At 41.9% G+C, this 12,670-nt stretch overlaps 1 protein-coding gene across 2 annotated transcripts in view; it reads left to right on the forward strand.

Annotated features, from left to right (window-relative positions):
- Window positions 1-6,581, forward strand: part of WASL (WASP like actin nucleation promoting factor) — a 38,286-nt gene extending 31,705 nt beyond the window's left edge. For both annotated transcript variants that reach the window (XM_077338352.1, XM_077338353.1), the window contains 3 exons: window positions 66-580; window positions 1,142-1,250; window positions 3,556-6,581. In XM_077338352.1, coding sequence (XP_077194467.1) covers window positions 66-580; window positions 1,142-1,250; window positions 3,556-3,617 — 686 coding nt within the window. In that variant the 3' untranslated portion in view covers window positions 3,618-6,581. The remainder of the gene's footprint in view (window positions 1-65; window positions 581-1,141; window positions 1,251-3,555) is intronic.
- Window positions 6,582-12,670: the final 6,089 nt, after the last annotated feature.

Consider the following 12,670-nt stretch of genomic DNA (forward strand, 5'->3'; position numbering starts at 1 on the left):
TTTTAATTTACTAGTTACTGACTAACCTTCGGTTTGGTGTGGGTTGTTCTTTTTGTTTATTCCAGCTCCACCTCCACCTCCGCCATGTAGGGGAGGTCCACCTCCTCCCCCACCCCCACATAGCTTAGGGCCACCACCTCCTCCTGCTAGGGGAAGAGGAGCTCCTCCACCTCCTCCATCAAGAGCTCCAACAGCAGCACCACCACCTCCGCCACCTTCTAGACCTGGTGCTGCAATGCCTCCTCCTCCACCAAATAGGATGTATCCTCCTCCCCCGCCAGTTCATTCTTCATCTGCACCCCCAGGCCCACCTCCACCCCCTCCACCACCATCAGGTGGTTCATGTGTGCCTCCTCCCCCGCCGCCACCACCGCCTCCTCCTGGGCCACCTCCACCACCTGGTCTTCCAATAGAGGTTGACCACCAGGTTCCAGTTCCTTCAGGAAACAAAGCTGCTCTCTTAGATCAAATACGAGAAGGCGCACAGTTAAAGAAAGTGGAACAGAACAGTCGGCCAGTTTCCTGCTCAGGAAGAGATGCGCTGCTCGATCAGATACGGCAGGGTATACAGCTGAAGTCTGTAAGTGTTCTTGTGGGTTTCCTGTCTTCCACTAGAAAACTTTTACATTTGTTAGCAAAAGAGTGTGAAATAAAATTTGCATGCCAAAGGCATGTAACTCCTTGGCATGATCTGAATTAGTGGGAAAGATAAAAGCATGAATGATGCTATGTTCAAGCATCTTATTTCTAAATTGTAACGCTATGATTTAAATATGTATTTGTCCCATTTCTTAATACAGAAATAAAGTTTTCCTAGATTATGCTGGTTGGATGTGTGTGTGTTGGGTGGGGGGATTGTATTTCAGCTGTTTTCCATTTTTGATTGTGTCCAGCATTAGACCTGTAGTCTTAGATACATTCATATAGGCATTGTTTGGATGTTACCAGCATGGTTATTTGAAATGTGGGATCCAGAAATATACAGGTGATATCAGCTGTGGTTAATAGATGGCCGTGTTCTTGGAACTGCTTACATCTGTTCTTGTTTCCATGAAGTTTTGCTTTAGCAGTCTTCTGTTAATCACAAAAGGTGAGGGTTAAATGAGCTATTCTTTATAGATTTGTATTCCATTCTTCCAAGGTATCTGATGGCCAAGAGACTGCACCTCCTACGCCTGCACCCACCTCGGGTATTGTGGGAGCATTAATGGAAGTTATGCAGAAAAGGAGCAAAGCCATTCATTCTTCAGGTAAAATAGTTACTTTAAAATAGTCACTTTAAAGTGCAAGCCTACTCCCAGAACTCAGTGTTCTATGTACTGGTTGAGCTCTAACAGAAAAAGACAATGCATTGTATTTATCTGCTTTGTGCAATTGGTTAACATTCTTTCCCTGAGAATATATCCTGTTTTTGAGTAAAAATACAGTCAGATGCACTGCAACATGAAACCAAAAATGGGCCAATGGGTGATCAATGAAACCCTGCTTGTCTCATCAATTCCTGGTTTCATGCCCTCAGTATTTCCCCATCAAGTCCCCACCAGGGACCTGGCTTAAATCTCTGCCTGCTTGTTTCCTCTCAAGTTGAGGTGAAGCCTCACTACATTAAGATGACCTGATTGTCCCACTTTTGGAGGGACATCTGGGGGCACCTGGCAAATTGTACTTATGTTGAAATTAAAAAAATATATATTACAATACTATTTTTGCATTCTAAGCATTCTATGAAACTTTTTGTTGCTCCATATAGACCAAATTTTAAATCAAGAACCCCCCCCCCCCCCAGCCAGTGGTGTCCCGCTTTACCATTGTTAAAATCTGGTCACCTTACACTACATCACCAAGTTCATTACTGTTGGCCGCCAGCAACACGAGATGAGAGAAGCTGCACTTGGAATTTCTTGTCACTGATTTCAAAGTGCACACATACATAGTCAACCTCCGAAACCTCTTAAGTGTCCCATCCTTTCCTCTGTGCCATATAAGATGCTTGCGGCAAATACTGCTGTATGTCTTACTGATTTGGGCTGCAGCGTCGTTCTCTCCCCACAAATACTGCCTGCTAACAGAGGGTGTTCTACATAGATCTTCTGCAAGAGATCATGTACCCTACCAGTTTTGCTCCCTGCAAAAGGCATGCAGATGAATTTTTTTGAAATTAATTTTATTGGAGACAGAGAGAGAGCAAGTATTGAACAGGAGCAGCTGTGGCTGCCCAACACAAGTGTTTGACTCTCTGAGTTACTTGCCTATCATTCTGTATGCAGTCCCTGCTCTTTGAATCCTGCTTGGGAGGCCTGTAAGGCTACAGTGCAGGGCAGATAATGAGCATGTTACTATGACATGATCTTGGCATCAGGATATGTTGGCTCTGGGCACTATGACTTTGTTTTAACAGGGTTTCTGGTGGGAGAAGTGGAAAGAGATGAGAGAAGACAAACCACATAATGCCTTTTGCAACCATAGCTTTCTTACTCTTTGGCTATGACACGGTGCATATGGCTTTACTTTACCAGAGGGTGGAGGGGGCTGCCCTGCCCCCTTCAAAGCCCATCCCAGCGCCCATTGCATTTCAACTTGCTATGGTCTTTGTTTCTAGTTCTATTTTTAAAAGTTTACTAATCTTCTAGTGCTGTGAATCTCTGCTGGCCCCAACACTAGATGTCATAAGAAGAAGCTACTTTGTCAGCATAATTTATTTAGGAATGCTCTGTTGCCCTCCTTCTGAACTGCATAATTTGTGTATCTGCAAGAAGCATATGGGGAAGGGCAGGAATTCTGCAAACAGCTGTTTGAAGACTTGTCAGAGATTTTTGAGCCTCCATCCAAAAGACCCGAATTCATGATTCACGTTTGGTTGAGGGAAAGCAAGGGAATCTACTCTTTCCTATGAAGAAGCGTGAAGAGTAGCATACTTGCACTGTGGCCATTTCCTGGTTGGGAAAGGGTGCAAAAGAATAGTGGATGGCTGTAAAAATGACTAAGTTAAAAGCAGGCAGATCTCAAAGCATTTTTTGAAAAGAGGAGCAGGCAGCAGTATGGAATCCAGTGTAAGTGCTATGTAATTAACTCTGGAAAGAACTGGTATGATGTTTCAAAACTATTACTGCTCAGAACATTAAGTTCTGTGGATAGCTCTGTGAAAATATCAAAATACTGCACATCATCTGTCAGAGACTGGATTCTAGGGATGAACAGAGCAGGATAGCCTCTTAATGCTTTGCTCAATGCAGTTCCTCTCAGGTTTCTTTGAAACTCATTTTGAGGGGGGGGTTGGGACAATATTGGATAGTTTGCTCACTATTGCTGATCCCCCTCTTACAGTGCGCAATCTAGTTATCCATAGCTTGACTGAATTGAGGCTTAGTTGTTGACCAAAGTGAAATAATTTCTGAAAGTACTTCCTCGCAAGCCCAGATCCTGACTTATTCCTTCTATTGTCCATGTGCTTTCTATCTTTACTATAGAAATGACAGTTTTTAAATTGCCACCATACCAAAGAAGTCAACTGAGTTTTGCTAGTGTTACAAATTAACAAATATTTTTTGCCACTAGATGAAGATGAGGATGAAGATGATGAAGAAGACTTTGAGGATGACGATGAATGGGATGACTGATCCAATATATTATATATCATATAAATATATATATTTTTAAGGTGAATTACTAAACTACTTTCTGTCTATGGATTCTGTAAAATTATCATGTAAATGTTCTACCAATTTGCTGTATATTTTTGTTGCCTTTTGCTTTTTTATTAATCTGTGCAATACCTCATTTAATCTGTAAAGGTTTGTCATAATCCTCTGCAAAGGCTACTCCCGACTTAATGTGTGCCAGTTTACATCAGGTTGCTCAGTGTACATGTGAATACTTTTCATTCCATCAATAAGGGAGTTTTAACGTAACGCGTGAGACTGACAAACATTTTAAATGTATTTAGTTATAATGCAAGAAGGAAAAAAACACTATTTTCATACCCTACTTTTCTGTACCTAAATTTTCTTATAAAGCCTAGTATAGCACTACATTATTTAAGCAATGCAGCTCCTAGCAGATTAGCCCGTTCATCTTGGGAACTGAGCTACATGAATGAGGCTGACGAAAACAATGGACTTCCTAACACTACACGTTAGCATTAAGCTATACATCAAACAGTCACTAGAAAATTAAAACAGTTGTGAATTCCCCTCCCCCCCCCCCTTGATTCTGTAGCAGTGCCATTGGGAAAGTTTTTGAAACCTTGAATGCCAAGTCCCAGGTGAGGTCATGGGGCACAACATCTTTGATGCCTGCAACCTTTGAAAAAAAAATTTCTTTTTTGGCCTGCTAACTTTTACAATGAAGAGGAGTCTACCTTGATGGCATCTGCTGCAGTCATTTATTTATTTTTATATAATCTTTTTTACCGAAGGGCTGTGGTTTAATATTTGCTTGAGGTTAACATTGGGGTTTAAATCCATTTTTAAAAACATGTAGGATGTTGGCGTACTAATAAATGAATTTAAAGCACTGTAACTCTGCAGTCTCGATGGCTTGTGGTACAAAGCAACAACACACTTAAAGATACCGGCTCCGATATCTAAAAATGGAAAGCAGTGAAATGAGGATGGATGCCTTAATAAAATACCTATTTCTCTTGACTGACAAGAGACCCTAATGGAAGCAATGGTGGAAGGAGACGCTTGAGCTCCTCACAATTTTTTTTTGTTTTTTTTTTTTTGCATCAGGCCCCATAACCTCCTTCATCCTCTAGTCTCTGTGCATTTGGGCCAGATGTTTGAGTTTGGGTGGGCTCATTTCATCAGCCCACTAATGCTGCTGCTGCTGCCACCCAGTTCCATATTCCTCACAAGCTTTCCTTTGAATTATGCGTTATTGTAGGTCACCGCTCACCTGTTTCCTCTCTTCTCTTTTCGACTTCCAGAGGAGAGTGGGTTAGAGAGCCAGCTGAGCTTCTTTGCTTTTTGAGGAAGCTTAGAGATCTCTTTAAAAAAACAACTTGTGGAAGCTTACTGTTACAACATTCTTTTCTATGTACTGAATTTGCTTATTGCAGTATTGAGTGTCTTTTGTGTTCTTTAGGATTTAATACCAAGGGTTTGTGATCTTCAAAGATGGAGGCCCTGTGCTTGGAAATAGCATTCCAGTTCATCCTGGAGAAATTAAGTTTTTGTCTTAATTTTCATCCTTACTAACAGATTTAAATTTTGTTAAGGTCTCTTATATTTTACACACAGTAATGTGTTTTAAGGACAGGTATTGGCAATGCTAATTCTACTTGTGGGTTGGAATTAAGTAGGGGAGATTAGAAATATCTTTGCTCACTGATGCAAATTGCTTCCAGTCAGACTTATTTGGAATAGAATTGATATATTCTTTCTTCCAACGATTCCCTATGCTCTGGTCATGATATATTGAGCAGAATTGTATTTCCTGAAACCCAGTGTTGGCCTGATCTCAGCAGGCTGGACCTGCATGATATGGCTTGGATTTCTAGTGCAGTTTATAAATATGTGTTTGGCAGTGGCTTTCAGGGAAAAATCATACTGAGAAAGGAAAAAGTCACAGGTTTGAAGGAGGTGCAGTAAAGCTGAAACTAAATTATTCAGAGAGTAACTTTTAAGCACATGACTTGGGAGAAGCGATTTCTTTTCCCCAGGTATCTTCCTTCTCCCCCTCCCCACCCTGCCCATCTGCAGCTGCATTCACAGCACTGCCTGCTGCTGGAAAAGACTTTTTAACTAGCAGTGCTGCTAGTGCAGCTTGAGGACTGTGAGTGGTGTGGCTGAGGCCTGGGTAAATACTATCTTGTAGGGTTAAGAATGTGTGCAAATGGGAAAGGGGTGTTAAATGGCCTTCAGTAAATGCTTCTCCTTTTTGTATCACGTCCTTGTAGTTCTGATACCATGAAGGGCATTTTAAAGTGGGCACTGCTCAGGTGGCCTCCAAAGACGTTACTTATTAGCATGAATTAAGCACATGCTTCCAGACTAGAGAACAAGCGTGCTTGGGATAGGTTTGATGTTGTATGTCTGGATAGTTGGGATGCTTGTGTGATCCATGAATCACTTGCCAAACAGGCTTCTGACTCTTTTTTTTTCTCTTTATACAAGGTGTATCCATGCTATTGCACAAAAGTTCAAATGTTTTTGCTTTCAGTAGCATATCATATGGTTTTTAAGTCGAGGCATGACTGCAGTTACAGTTTGGCTAAATTATTGTCACCACTGCATGTTTCTGCATTCCCTGCTTTGTGGAGTCCCCAAGCAGGGGCCTCTCATGGCATTAAATCACTTCTAACTGTTGTAACGAAGCTGATTGAACTTGGTTGTCCAAGGAGCCTTGGCAAAACCACAAATGAACTCAAGGCTTGTATCTTGGCACTCTGCATAGACAATACCTGCTAGCCGCTTATACTCTGAAAAATGTCTCAATCATTTTTTTTCCATTTCATCAAATTGAAATTATTGGTATGTGATTTTTTTCTTTTCTTTTTCTTTTTTGAAATGTACAGTGAATAGGATGTTGCACTGGTGGCAATTCATCATGGAGCATAATAAAATTAATTTGACTCAGTATTCACTTGTGGGTTTTGCTTTGTCGGGTGGTCATGCTTATTGATGATCAGAAATAATTTCAAAAGCGAAAGGCCACAAGAGCATCACCACTTTCCTTGTCAGTAACCTTCAGTGCTTCCCTAGCTTGAATTGGACGATGCCCTGAAGTAAGTGGAGGGATAGAATGCCTTGGCCCACTGCCAGCAGCTCCCCTGGAAACAGTTGTCACTACAAGCAAGCAGAGTGCACAATACATTAACATGTCAAGGTTGAACCATCTCAGAAGGACAAGTCAGCATTCTAAATGCAGCCCAAAGGCCTGGATGATTTTGCAGTAGTTTGACTCTCCCCCCACCCGCAAAGCTGTAAAAACATGTTACAATTTGGACGTCAATGTTAGCAATGAACCTCATTAAACTGTCTTCATTCAAACCTCAACACAGTGCACAGGCATTTCATGTTGAATCTGGGGAGGAAAGGATGTCTTGTCTTGAAGGGCAAACAAACATTGCCAATCTTCAGGACACCTAGGGGGTGAAATTAACAGAGGGCAGGGTGTGTATGGCATCCTCAGTGACACATTTCTCAGGAATACTTTCCTTAATATCAAACCCAATAGTAGTTAGACTGATGTACATGAATGATACAGCTACACTAGAAGTTGCTTCTCTTATGCGAAAAGGAAGGGGTGATACGAATTCCTGGTCATTCCTGCAAGTCCACATATGTGTGCTCTGTGTCATTAAATATAAAATACAAGTTTGGAAGCTTTGGCCTTTTCTCAATGAGCAGTGGTGGCTTTAAAGGAAAAGTACACCAAGTTAATGTTTGGTGTAGTGGTTAGGAGTGCGGACTTGTATTCTGGCATGCCAGGTTCGATTCTGCGCTCCCCCACATGCAGCCAGCTGGGTGACCTTGGGCTCGCCACGGCGCTGATAAAACTGTTCTGACCGGGCAGTGATATCAGTGCTCTCTCAGCCTCACCCACCCCACAGGGTGTCTGTTGTGGGGAGAGGAATGGGAAGGCGACTGTAAGCCGCTTTGAGCCTCCTTTGGGTAGGGAAAAGCGGCATATAAGAACCAACTCTTCTTCTTCTTCTTCTGCCTTGTAGACCCTGATAGGGTAAGGTAATATAAAGTATAAAAGGTAGTATAAGGTAGTATAAAAATGTTTCAATAACTAAATATAATTATTAGCACAGTGATCTACAGATCAGAACAAAGAATGCATTGCTGAGCTAGATTTCAGTTAACTGGTAATGCATGTTTGCTACTTCAGTTGTGAAACAGGAAGTTGAATTTGCCCTACACTTAGCAGGCATGCTGGGAATGCTGTTACCATTGTCTTCCATAGAGTAACTCACTTCCTTATTTCTGCTATTTACAGTTTTTCCTTTTCCAGTTGTTCAGACGCATCTTGGAGATGCAGAAGAAATTGCCTGCCTTCAACCAAGGCTAGCCTAGAACAGTGCAGTATTACACAGGCTCCATTACACAGTACACTGTGGCGCTTGTTACATGTGGGTCCCATTAATGCAGAACTTAATACCTCAAGCACTTAAGAGCAGCCAAGCAGCTAAAGTTAAGTTCACCTCCTTTGCTGAGCAAAGTGATGAACTGGAAGTGAAGGACATAGGAGGGTAAGATTTAAAGAAATGGCACCTAACAGGTTTCCTGCACCTAGTTTGGAATTTACTAACCTTATAAGTATAGTTGGGGGCTGTTTGATACCAATGTCTGAAAATCTGTGCTTGTTGGAGAAGGTTGGAGAATAACAGCAGAAGTTCAACAGATCCGCAGTTTAAGGCCATATTTGTTCCTGTGTCCTTTAATCCTTTAGTGCCATAGAAGTATGTTGTCTTGGAAAAAAATTTTAAAATCTAAGTTTTGTTCCTTGTCAGTTGTCTGAATCTGAAAACACCTCATCCTTTCAAGAATGTGAAATAGGATTTACTTCTGCTTTTGTTTTAGAGTCTTCCAGTGAACCCAACATGGTAACTAAATGGTAAATTCATTTAAAAGAATTAAGTCAAGTTCTTGGCTGAAATCTGTTCCATATGTATGGGAGAAAGGCTGATATTGTAAAACAAAGCAAAAAAAATCAAACTCTGTCTTCTGAATCCTTTGCCTCTGATTATAGCTAGGTCCCCTTCTAGTCTCTGCAGCAGGTCATACCTCAAATCCTTTTGCTTTAGTCACTTCTGTCAGAAGTTTAAACTTGTCTGGAACAGCATGTCCTCATTCAGTCAGGCTGGGCTTTTCCAACTCCCCTTCTAATTTTTACTTCACACTTTCCTCCTCTACCTTCCAGCTAACTTTGTGTGTACATAATACAATGCCACCTTTTATGGCAGCTAGAGCTATGTTGCTTTGCTTGTTTGTTCTTTGTTGCCAAAAGATCAACATTAGGTTTCTATCATTTGGAATCAGGCCAAAAATACATCTCATCATCTCACTATAACTGAGTGAAGGTGGGGGAGGACAGAATGCTGAAGCTCAGGATTTCAGAAAGCATTTTGTTTGTGGCATTGGTTTAGTGCAACAATGTGTAACCTGGCTCCTGCTGGTTTCTCCTTACTGTCACTGAGGTTTACCACTGTGATGGACTGCACTTTTAAAAGTACATAGCTTAGAAGTGCTGTGTAAACAGATAAAGAACTGTGAAGGGTTAATTCACAGAGCCAGAGAGTGACAGACTTTTCTAAGAAATCTTATTAGTTAGCATCAACTGAGCAGAGAAAGAGTTCTGAACTGGATGCTGAGGAGAATTGAATCTGATTTCAGGCCTAGCTGAGAACCATTGAACACATACACAAAAAAAAAATTGGGGGGGGGGGAGTTGGCAAGGAAGTTTGGGGAGTAGGCAAAGAAGCCCATTTGGACCAAGGAAAGGTGGTAGATCTTCTAAAGGGACAGAAGAGGATTTGCCTACCCAGTCAAGCAAGGAGTTCTGAAGAGTGCAGAGATCCCTGCCTTTGGAGACCTTAAGCTTCAGTTAAAAACTCAAAGATTGGTGTTTTTAAAAAAAGGTTATGTGCAAGAAAGTGTACATTCTTGCCTTCTGGAAACAAAAAGAGAATACTCAAAGAAAGTGAAGAATTAACCCTTCACAGTCCCTCAACTGTTTACACAACACTTCTGAGCTTTTAAAATGCAGTTTGTCACAACCACCTTTTCAATTGAAATGAGTTCTATTTCATCTTTGCTGCTGTGCACAGGAATTCTTCTGTATTTTAGTATAAATTAAGCTGAGTAACTTAGTCCTCTCCCTGAACTATCCATTTGGGTCTAGAACCACATGCAATTCACAGAGATCCAGAATGTTTCAATATAGAGGTTTTTCTCTCATTTCTAAGAAACTACAGCAATACAACAATAAAAAAAGAACTAGAAATACAAGAGGCTAATATAATAAAAAATCTCAGTAGCACTAGTAGGTAATACATTTCCAGAAATATATTGGAGGATTGGATACCAAATGGAAGACAATGTAGTACAATAGCTTGGATTAGTAAGTTTTACATATTATCAATTTACCCATTACAGAATGTTTTTTTTTTAATGCCACAATTCTAAGGTTGGAGGAATCGGATTTTTCCATATTGTTGAAGCTTTAGTACTTTTTAAAAAAGCATCCACATAACATCATCTTTTCTGTATCCCTTTGTGCTTCGTTAACCTGCTTTGATTGTTAAGGGAAGATAGCGGCCAAAGACAATATCACACGATCTAGATCAGAAGATAGACATTTTCAGCAGCATTTTCCCGCCACACTAAGGCCATTTATGCACTGGAGGTTTCATGCTGGGCTGCAGGCTGGAGTTTTAGTCGTGGCAGATTGCCCCACCTCTTCATGCACCCACACGGAGAGCATTTGGTCCAGTGCACCTCATTCTGATCATTTATGTTCCTGCACGGAAGATGGGGCAGTGAATTTCCCAGTGCATAAACAGTCTAAGAAAGGCTTCCTCCATGACAGAGAAAAATATTGGAACAATGTTCACTGTGAAGGGGTTACCAGTGGCAACAGTGCAGGAAACTTCCATGTGGAAGATTTGTTCCCAGTGCACATGCCTCTGCATTCACAGTGCTAATGAGAGGAACACGAAGACCCTGCCCTGTGTGAAAGAAGCTCCAGTTAATTCAAAAATATAGTGTGGGTGTGTGTGGGTGTGTGGGGGGGGTTCCATTCAAAATTGAGAAACAGGTTTGATCTCTTTATTTTGCCAAAGCTGGTGTTACAGAGGACAGTGTGCCCACTGCCCACTTGGTCCTAGGAATTATGGTCTTCATCTTGTACTTACTTAATTTCAAAACAACAGCATAATTCAGGACATGTGTAGGGTAGCCAGGTCCAAGGACTGTCTGGCAGTCAGGCAAGGGATGTTTGGCATGCTTGCCATGTCATGACCCCTAGTGTTCCTTGGAAGTACGCCACTCAAATCCTTGGAGATCTCCCATCCAAATAACTAGGCAACATCAACCCTGCTTAGCTCACGAGATCTGATGGGATTGGAGGTTCCAGGCTATCCAGGTTATTGCATGTGTTTGACTTTGCAGTAAAAGATGGAAGTAGCTCTCCAATACTAGGGCTCAGACTTCCAAGGTTTCCTCATTAGGCCCAACTGGCCCTGATTGATTAGTTGTACTTATCCTACTTCATTACACTGAGAGGCTAGAATCACTGACCTTTTACCATCCATTATGTGTAAAATCTCTTCTAGTCCTTTATGCAAGGAATCACACGTAGAAGTTTCGGAACAGAATTCACCTTAAGCAACTCAATTCACCTTCTTCTCCTGACTCTCTATGATTTTCTTTCTACAATGATTTATTTCCCATAAATATCTGAATAAATGAGCTATGACTCACAAGTGCACACTATCCTCCATCTACAGGCAGTATACAATATTTTACCCCATCTTCTTGACTTCATCCATTCAATAGTCCCTACCTTTAGACTGCTGTCTTTGTGCCATGTTTTCCATGTACTCCTGCCTAGTGGGCAGCAGTAATCCTGTCACCTTGTAGGTAGTCTGCATGCAGCCCTGCCCTGAAGCACCGTGAGGCTTCGTTGGAATTCCTTCTAATCAGCCTCCCCTCACCCTGGATCAGGTGTAGTCAGCGTTCGCTGGCAGGGGCTCATGGGAATTGTAGTCCATGGACATCTGGAGGGCCGCAGCATGACTGCCCCTGCCCTGGATCTTATTTCCTCTTGCTTGTTTCCTGCAGTTCCATCTGTCGCTTGTTCTGGTCATTTTGTTTCTGAGGTCCCTTCTCCCTTGCCTGATTCTTAGGACCCCAACGTGTCTTCAGACTCCACACAGCTTTAGGCCACAATTTCCTCCTGTCTCTAGGACTTGTGTTTGGGATTTTAATTCCACCTAAAGTTGTACATTGGGGATTGGGAAACTCTAGAGATGTTACGGTGGAGCTTGGGGAGGGAGGGCAGTGTTTGGTGAGAGGAGGGACCTAACTGGGGTTATGATGCCATAATGTCCACCCTCCAAAGCAGCCATTTTCTCCAGGGAAATGATCTCTGTAGTCTTAAGAATCAGTGATAATCCTGGGACATCCCAAAGCTCTACCTGGAGGATGACCATCCTAATGCCACCAAATTTAATTTTCCCACTCACAGAAATACCCTACACTTTTGTCCCTGAGCAACCGATAATTGTATGATATACACATTTTGTGTCATTAAACGAGTATAGCCAATCAACACGTGAGGCTTCACTGCCTCAGGCACCATACAAGTTAGAGGATAGGGCCTGGTGGTCTGCATGTGAAGGTTTCAGAAGGCAAATAGTTGTGGCTGTTAAGACCCTTGAAAGATGCCCAAATTAAAATTCCTGTGCTTGCTTCCTGCACTGCTCTAATTTTTTTTCCTGATTTATTTCCCACCACTCCCTAAGCGGCTCATGGTGGGTCATAAAACCCCATTAAAACTCCCATTAAAAACTTAAAACCATCACAACATGGCGGACGCAAAGAACCCCTTCCTACCCCCATTGCTAGGGGGGGCAAGAAGAAGGAAGCCAGCGATGTTCAATGTACAAGGTGAAGGAACAGGTGATGTTCAGTGCTACATAGCCTTTGCTGGGCTATGA

Source organism: Paroedura picta, chromosome 5 (genome assembly GCF_049243985.1).
Source record: "Paroedura picta isolate Pp20150507F chromosome 5, Ppicta_v3.0, whole genome shotgun sequence".
NCBI lineage: Eukaryota > Metazoa > Chordata > Lepidosauria > Squamata > Gekkonidae > Paroedura > Paroedura picta.